Here is an 8,325-nt window from a genome sequence, read left to right as displayed (position 1 = left end):
CTCCCCTCTCAACACTTGCAACAAGAACCAGAGTGTGCGATTCATCTACTGTAAATAACGCTGCTGCATTCTTCACCAGAGCAGGGAGCCAGCACTGTGCAGTGCAATGGAAAACAGACAAGTAAAAGAGAAAGTGAAGGCATTTAGTGGTGAAATAATGCAGTCCCATCTATGACATCTAACAGCATAGTTAGAATAGTTTCAGTACCACTCTACTACTTAAGTTTAAAGGATAAAACGTTTATTTGTGACTGCTTATGTTACACATGTACACTTTAAATGACATTGTACTGAATGGCAAAGTCAAAGCACTTTTTCCCATATTTTAATATGTTTGTCGTACAATCTCAAACACTGTCCCGACACGTGGTTAACCTCAGCCCTCAATGGTCACAAACATGCTTCACACTATTCTCAAGTCTTTTAGCAACTCTGCAATGTCTATATGCGGCCTACGGCTGGGTTCAGTCCCGCTGGAGCACAGTGCACTCTGCAGATTCTTGGCTGCCTGGTTTAAGGATGGCAAAATGTGGGTGGCGTCCGTTGTCTCCTTTTCACCACGAGTGCACAGAAGGACTTCATTTATCTCTTCCTCGATCTTTCGAGACAGGATGGTGGGAAACACGCCGCTGACACGCTCAAGCACGCTTTTCCTCAAGGCTGGGTCTCGACATGCAAGGTTCAGTATGAACAGACCTGGCAGGGAGAGATAAAGAAAGGATATTACTTGAAAACTAAGCACATAACTTTGATAAACTGTTTGTATCAAAAAGTAACATGTCATATTTGAGACTGATAAAAGTATGGCTGTTTATTAGTCTATTTTATTTTGGTTGCAAGTGTCACATCAATTTAGCAAAAAAGATAAGATTTAAGCATAAGAGATAAAGTATTTTAAAATGATTCTGTACCTCTGGGAGTTAGCAAGTTACGGACTTTCTGCAGGATTGGGGTTTCTACAAAGGCAGCAGGAGGACAGCTCATACCCAGAGTGCTATCTTTATTGTCTACATCAAACATGATGGCATCAAACAAATGACCACCTAGAGAAAAGGAAAAAACATACTTTATTTTTAATACCGATGAACCATTATATTCACTGGATTACTTTTAATTGCACTGTAATCCACACCCTCACTGACCTTCTTTTTCCAGTGCACAAATGCGTTCCAGACCATCCCCAAGAGTGACAGTCAAACGGTCATCTGGTTGAAACCCGAACCATTGTTTAGCCACCTCCAACACAACTGGGTCTAGTTCCACAACTTCAATAGTTACATTGGGCATAAAGTCCCGCAGAAACTGTGGAAGGCCTCCTCCACCGAGCCCCACCAGGAGCACTGACACTGGGATGTCTAGGAAGGATTAGGGAATGAAGTTTAATTGAATGTGATATTTTAGAGCAACTGAAGAGTGATAAATGCATGAATTACATGATAGGTTCTTCCTACATACACACACCTTTGTTCTGTGGCATGCCCACGCCAAGCATAGCAAGACAAGCCACCATGACTTCATGGTGAGCACAGCAGAGGAAGCCACTGTCCACAGTCATGGAGGTTGAAGATGCTACTGGAGCTGCTGATGCCTTGGCCTTCCTTTTGTTCTTTTTCTTCTGACTTGTCGCTGCCCAAATACAAAACAATAAAATTAAGAGCTGTACAACTTCAACATCTTCTGTTTTTTCCTTTTGCGTTTTGGTTTGCTCAGTTTCATGCATTCTGGTATTAACTGGTAATCTCCCTATACTGTATGTCTGTGCATCATTGGTTGTGCTCAGTAGGTTAATTATTTACTTGTAAAAAGACCATTCATAAAAAATACTTTATTATTAAGTGAAACAAATCAGGAAAGTACAAGACATTACTTGTATTTGATGAGACCAGACGGCTCTCTGATTGGACAAGGGCAGCATTAGACAGGAAAACAAGTCGGCGATACAGTTCTCCGTCCTCTCCTTTGACATTCTCCACGCAATACTCCCCACTCAGCTGACTCACTCCCCTGCTAACCTCCTCTCGCCAGCCAAGGTCACCTCCCACAGACAGAAATGGCACCTGAAAACAGGGAAAAGAGCACAAAGGAAAGTGCTTCTTTAGACTGTTAATATTTTACATAGCATGTTTTTAAAAAAGGGATGCTTATGAGTGGTTACCTGGTGGTTGGCTGGCATACCCGGGGGAGCCAGGTCCATCACCACTGGTGAGAGTTCTGACTGGACAGCTTGCATCTCTGTGTACTCCTGATTCCTGTGCATTGATACAATAACCAAGCGCCGAAAGTTAGCACTGGCTGCTAGCTGCCTCCGCCCCTCACCAGAGCTGTAGAGCCAGGCTGTCTCACTCCCTTGAGGAACTGACAAAACAAACAACAAATCAAAGGACTAAATACACCCAATTCCATTAGAAGGCAGAAACTTGATGAATTGAAGCCTGGGCTCACCGATAAATATAGCAAACTGGTTTGCTCTTGGAACCTTAGCACCTGGTGGAGAATCTTGTATTGTAAGAGTGTATCTGGGAAGGCCGGTCTTTGCATGGCAGAGCGTGAGTGAGAGGTTTGAGTTGGCATCAGTGTTCGTCCGGAGCCTCTTTCTCAAGACGGAGTAAGCCTGATGCTCCCTCACAGCTGACAACAGTTCAGAAACATGCGTGTGACGGACAGGGGCTCCATCCTCTCTGAGGCACATCTCAAGAATGGGTGTGGGCATAGGCTGACGGAACTTGGTGCAAACCAGAACAAAAACAGGCAGAGCAAACGAGTCTTCCTCTGTCCTGTTTTCTTCCTGCAGGCAGTGGAGCCTCACTGCCCAGCCGAGCTGAACAAAATGCTCCACAGCCAACTTGATCACGCTCTCCTGAGCCAGTGTCACACAGACATAACGACCCCCGACACTTAGCACACGACCCACCTGGAAACACAAGAAAAATACAGTGAAGTTCATGCAGAGGTGTATATTGATGATGCACAGCCTGATCAACCTGCTTCTCACCTCTGTGAGCATGTTCCTGGCCAAAGCTCCTTCTTCTTCAGATGCCATAGCATCTAAGGTGCCCTTGTCCAGAGCAGCCTGATAGCTTGCATCCTCATATGGAGTTTTAGTAGCATCCACCTGATGGAAGGTAAGGCCTGGCCTGCGCTCAGCATTTCGCTGGTTCATGTTGTTGACCACAGTCTCACTAATGTCTATATTGGTCAGATGCTTGTAGCCAACATCATACATCTGTTCACTCAGCTCAGAGTTACCACAACCAACCACCAGCACCTGAAGGACAGAAATAAAGCCTAGCGGTCACTTATCAAGGCAAGAAATATACCAAGGCACAATCAGTGTTAGCAACACCCAAGTATATAAACATTTCAGGAGGTGGATGATTTGGTAAACTTTTCTTCTTTGCTCAGCTTTCCTATTTAGGTGTCATCAGAGCAGATGACCTGCTTCCATCTCATCCAGTCCCTCACATCCTCCTATGTCCACTTTCACTACATCCATGAACCTTCTCTGAAGTCTTTCTCTTTTCTTCCTGCCTGACAGCTTCATATTCAGCATTCTTTGTCCAATATATCCACCATCTCTTCTCTGTAAAGGTCCAAACCCGTCCTTGCTTCTCTGACTTTGTCTCCAAACTGCTTGACCTGCGTTTTTCCTCTGATACACTCAACTCTTCTGCCTCCAGCTCGGCCTCCTATCTTTTTGTTAGTGCCACTGTCTTCAGAATATACATCATAGCAGGTCTCAGTCCCATCTTGTAAACCTTCACTTTCATTCTTGCTTTCATAATTCTGTTACAAATTACCCTGAAAATTCTCCACCCCACTTCATCTCTCTTGTTCACTGTTCATTGCCCCCAACTTTTTAAACTTGCAACCTTTACGCCTCTTCCTCTTTACACCTATCTCCCTCTCACTCACAAACATGTATTCTGTCTCGTTTCACTGACTTTCATTGGGCTTCTATCCAGAGAATACTGGATCTCTCAAGGCTCCCTCCCGTCTGCATCCCTACTCTCACCACAGGTCATGTGTCTGTCTGTCATCTGCAGAAATTCCTGCCCGACATCAACGGTCAATCTATTCATCACCACAGCAAACAAGAAGGGGCTCAAAACAGATCCCCGATGTAATCCCACCCCCACCTTCAACCAATCTGTCACCCCTACCGGACACCTCATATATGTCTGCATTACCCTACCATACTTCTCCTGACTTCCTCACATAGTACCACAGTTACTTTCTTGACTCCCTATCATATGCTTTCTCTAAAGCACAGTGCTACTCCTTCAGACCTTCTCTATATTTCTCCATTAAAACACTCAAAACGAACATTGCCTCTGTAGTGTTCTTTCTCTTTATAAAGGCATACTGTTGCTTGCTGATCATCAGTTCTCTCCTCAATCTTGATGATCTGGCACATCAGCTCTCTGTAGTTACTGCAGCTCTGCATATCACTGTTGCTCTTGAAATCATGTGGCAAACTAAATTTCTTAATGCAGTATTAAAAGAAACAGTGAGTGTTTCGCCAAACCCCTTCGTCACCCAATTTACCTTATCTTGGACTTTGATGTATTTGTGCAGCACACCGCACAGTTTGTTGTAGTCTCCATACCATTCAAAAGCCTTCTCCCCTCTCTTCTTAAAAAACTTCTCCCAGTACTCAGCAGAGCTGAACTCCTCGGCGGTGCGAGGTAAAAGACTCATGGTCGTCTGTGATGGTTCAAAACGTTGCAGATTTTACCGTAACTTTACCTACAGCCACTTCTACACATGGCACTTGGCTCTGATTTCCACCCGGACAACATTGCTTCCAGTACCGCTTGCTGATTGGTGGAGTGCCCCTACAGATTTAACGATGATTGGCTGAGGCTTTCAGAGTTGCTGTTATTGGTCGCTGCATATGTGGAAGTGCTCGGTTCGCTGTTGTTAGTCATCCGGGTTCAATTCATCATGGCGGTACCCGCTGGAAGGTCTGTGGTTTTCGTGACAGGGAACGCAAAAAAACTTGAAGAAGTAAGAAACAAATACTTCATACCTGAGATGGATTGTATGTTTACGGTCGGAGTGGCCTTTCTAATCCGTTCCAGGAAGAATAGTGTTCATTTAACGGTCCTTTTCATGCTGCATGTTGAGCTAGCTAGTTAAAGTGAGATTGAGACTGGAGCAGTAACTTAATCCAGAAATCCCTTGTTTCGTTTGCCACAAAAAGGCCTCACAAGATTTATGAAGATTTATGCTTCGTCTGCTTGTTTGTGATCCATCAGGTCATTCAGATACTGGGCGACAAGTTTCCCTACAAACTAGTGGCGAAAAAGATCGACTGTGAGTATCAAAAGTAACACCACCGGCTAAAGAAAAATAAATACATTAAAATTATGTGGTCATTGCTTTTGCAAAATTTTCTTTATGCAGTGCCTGAATACCAGGGAGAGCCAGATGAGATCTCCATACAGAAGTGTAAGGAGGCTGCACGACAGGTACAATGTAATACCACTGCCATATCACGTATTAATTAAAGACAGTGCCTTAACACCCCCGCCCCCCCCAATTCAGATTGATGGACCAGTCATAGTAGAGGACACCTGTCTATGTTTCAGAGCTTTGGGGGGATTACCTGGTCCTTACATGTAAGTCAACTATCTAAAGTATGTATTCAACGGTATCATCTTACATAGTGATAGTGAGCGTCAATTTTAAAACAAATATCTGTTTCCATAGTAAATGGTTCCTGGAAAAACTCAAACCAGAAGGTAAGTAATGAAATAAATGCTATCAAAATGTGTTGTTTAAACAAACGTATTCAGAGCTTGATGAATGCTTGATAATCAAGTTAGGAAATCCCAGAAAGTTGATTCAGTTCATTTGGGCAGATTGCTTTCAATTGGAGAAACCTGTCATCCCTTATCCAGATGACTTCACTGCAGGCTCCCAAACCTTATAGACAGTACGGTTGCATAAAGATCAGCACCATTGCTTAACAATGACTCACGTGACCAGATATGCCAATTAGAATTTTCTTCAGAAAAACCAAAGAACTGCTGGCTAGGCATGTTGCACGGAAGTGTTACCTAAGCAGGCCAGAACTTGGCAGTCTACACTTACAAGCCAGAGGCCAATCTTTTGATGAAGATGTGCAGATTCTGGACAGGAAAGAATGAAGGTTTGAGCGAGGAGGGCATTGATATAAAAATAGAGGCCCCCTTCCTCAGTTCTAAAAGTAAATCTCCTACCATCTTACAATGCCGTGATTGGAGCCATTCCCCAGTTCTTTGTTAGTAGTACTCATGGCCATTCATATTTGCATATCAGCAGTCATCAACTGATCGTGTGGCTCATTCTTATGCAAGCACCTTAATAGTTAAATTTTACAATCTGTTTATAAACCTGCAGTCAGCTGATACTGAAGAAGTCACACGGTCACTTCACATAAACCAAATCAACATTCTGGTATTATGCAGAGCTTCTTTAGAAAAACTAGTCTTGACTTTTGAGGGGTGTTGTTTTTTTTTTTTGTTTTTTTTTTCTCTTTAAATTATTATTTTTAAAATACGTTTTAGGCTTGTACAAACTTCTAGCTGGATTTGAGGATAAATCTGCATGGGCTCTCTGCACTTTTGCGTACTCTGCTGGGAAAGATGAACCCATTCAGCTCTTCAGAGGGAAAACAGAGGTCAGTCTGTCTCTGTAAATCTGTCCTGGTGTTTGTGCTTTTGTGCGTGCATTTTGAATTGACTCCTGTGGTATTTTCAGGGGTGCATTGTAGAACCCAGAGGGCCTCGAGACTTTGGCTGGGATCCCTGTTTCCAGCCAGATGGATATGACAAAACGTAAGCAAAACAATTTGCATTTCCCCCTTTCGACCAACAAGGGGAGCCAGAGGTTAACACACTGCCTCTGCATTATCAACCATACAAAATCCTTTTTGCTTCATGCGGTGCACTTGGGATGAAGTATTACTGTTATTATTTAACATTTGTATCAAATAATAATTTTCACTACTAATTTCTTCTCACTTCTCTGCAGCTATGCTGAACTGCCCAAAGAAGTTAAAAATTCAATCTCCCACCGGTACCGGGCGCTTGCTGCCATGTCTGAGTATTTCTCGCAAACCAACAATACCATACCACAGACCAAGAAGAAGAAAAAGGAGGAAGACTAAAGATAACTTTTGCTCCAACTTCAGGCTTTGAAGTTGCAGTATTATGCATCAAATATAAAGGGAGAAAATATTCCTTAATAAGACACTGTTTGTTAGCCCAGAAAAATACAAAAGATAAAACATTTTTGATGCGTACCCGTAGTCTCTTAAGCGGGCAAAGTGCTGCGTAATATCTGTTTTCTCTTATTTTTTAATAAATGGTTTTGAACAAATGCAATAGTCCATGTGAACATTTCTCTTTGAATATTACCTCTTGGATACTCTGAGACAACCTTCTGAGTTTTTGCTTCCAAGGACTGACAGAGATAGACTGAGGAAGAGTATAATTCATAAAAAACAAGAGCTCCAGGGTCCTGATGAGAGCAGCAGACTCCTCTGTGGCTGAGACTGGCTCCTGGATTTGGGGAGGGAAGCACAGGGCTAGAGTCCAGAGAGGGGAGGGTCCCTGAAAGGGAGAGCGGGGTGTTCAGTACAAACACCACAGTGATAACAAAGAATCTTGGGTTATAAATGACCCATGAAGTGAAAGCCTCCAAGCAGGAACTATGCATACACCTGTGACTAATATCTCCCACATGTATTGAATCAGTGATGCATGCTTCCACAGCAGTAGAAGCATGTGTCTGCTTCTACTGTTACCAACTGTTTAATCACTTCAATCACTTGAATCAGTTGTGTATTGTTCTCACTTATCTTTCCTACATGAAGCACTGCACACTGTAAATTTTTCCCATCTAGTTAATAACATTGATAATCAGTAAAAGTAACAGTTTCAGAAATAAAAGTGCAAACACAGGACCGACCACCCTGTTTCCCTAGACCTCTGACTCTCATTTGGGAGTTGAAATAACAAGTTGCAAAAAAAAAAAAAGAACATGGGAGCTGTTTTGTTCTCGTCAGGAAACATTACCAGTTTTTCCCAGAATACGAAGTCTGCCTGCCAGGCTTCAGGTTACTAGAGGTAAAAGACAAAACAATTACTGTAAGTGCTGAAGCATTAATCAAAGCCCCACTGTCTGTGTGAATGTTGGATCATTTGAAAGGTATGATAAGGGCATGATACCTAAATTTCAATACACTGTCCAAGCCTACTAACAGGAACAATATTCATGATTTTAATATGATACAGTTTTTGGCTGATAATGTGTTATGTCGTCCCTGGGGTCTATTTA

The 8,325-nt window shown here is 42.8% G+C and overlaps 2 protein-coding genes across 2 annotated transcripts; one reads left to right on the top strand and one right to left on the bottom strand.

Moving 5' to 3' along the window:
* Window positions 1-224: 224 nt before the first annotated feature.
* On the bottom strand, window positions 225-4,823 carry mettl13 (methyltransferase 13, eEF1A lysine and N-terminal methyltransferase). Its single transcript, XM_004557216.3, has 9 exons — window positions 4,546-4,823; window positions 2,993-3,265; window positions 2,443-2,911; window positions 2,156-2,355; window positions 1,868-2,057; window positions 1,462-1,626; window positions 1,143-1,355; window positions 912-1,043; window positions 225-696 (listed from the first exon to the last, which is right to left on the bottom strand). Exons 1-9 carry the CDS (start codon window positions 4,696-4,698, stop codon window positions 404-406), a joined length of 2,088 nt encoding a protein of 695 aa, XP_004557273.3. The 5' UTR covers window positions 4,699-4,823; the 3' UTR covers window positions 225-403.
* A 69-nt stretch (window positions 4,824-4,892) lies between these two features.
* On the top strand, window positions 4,893-7,365 carry itpa (inosine triphosphatase (nucleoside triphosphate pyrophosphatase)). The gene is made up of 8 exons (XM_004557217.2): window positions 4,893-5,007; window positions 5,259-5,316; window positions 5,407-5,471; window positions 5,548-5,621; window positions 5,713-5,744; window positions 6,552-6,664; window positions 6,745-6,821; window positions 7,018-7,365. The coding sequence occupies exons 1-8, from the start codon at window positions 4,945-4,947 to the stop codon at window positions 7,151-7,153; spliced, it is 618 nt and encodes a 205-aa protein (XP_004557274.2). The 5' UTR covers window positions 4,893-4,944; the 3' UTR covers window positions 7,154-7,365.
* The last annotated feature ends 960 nt before the right edge of the window (window positions 7,366-8,325 follow it).

The sequence above is a fragment of the Maylandia zebra genome, linkage group LG23, assembly GCF_041146795.1.
Source record: "Maylandia zebra isolate NMK-2024a linkage group LG23, Mzebra_GT3a, whole genome shotgun sequence".
Classification (NCBI taxonomy): domain Eukaryota; kingdom Metazoa; phylum Chordata; class Actinopteri; order Cichliformes; family Cichlidae; genus Maylandia; species Maylandia zebra.
The sequence above is the reverse complement of the archived record's forward strand: the minus strand, read 5'-3'. Positions and strand labels throughout refer to the sequence as shown.

What these genes read in the sequence shown, in the direction of transcription:
- mettl13 (XM_004557216.3), bottom strand. Translation starts at nt 4,698, where the DNA reads ATGAGTCTTTTACCTCGCACCGCCGAGGAGTTCAGCTCTGCTGAGTAC. An exon ending in TTGTGCACTGGAAAAAGAAG is followed by an intron (nt 1,044 to 1,142) that starts GTCAGTGAGGGT and finishes CCTTTTCTCTAG; the next exon opens with GTGGTCATTTGTTTGATGCC. An exon ending in TAACTTGCTAACTCCCAGAG is followed by an intron (nt 697 to 911) that starts GTACAGAATCAT and finishes TCTCCCTGCCAG; the next exon opens with GTCTGTTCATACTGAACCTT.
- itpa (XM_004557217.2), top strand. Translation starts at nt 4,945, where the DNA reads ATGGCGGTACCCGCTGGAAGGTCTGTGGTTTTCGTGACAGGGAACGCA. An exon ending in AGTGGCGAAAAAGATCGACT is followed by an intron (nt 5,317 to 5,406) that starts GTGAGTATCAAA and finishes TTCTTTATGCAG; the next exon opens with TGCCTGAATACCAGGGAGAG. An exon ending in GTAAGGAGGCTGCACGACAG is followed by an intron (nt 5,472 to 5,547) that starts GTACAATGTAAT and finishes CCCCCAATTCAG; the next exon opens with ATTGATGGACCAGTCATAGT.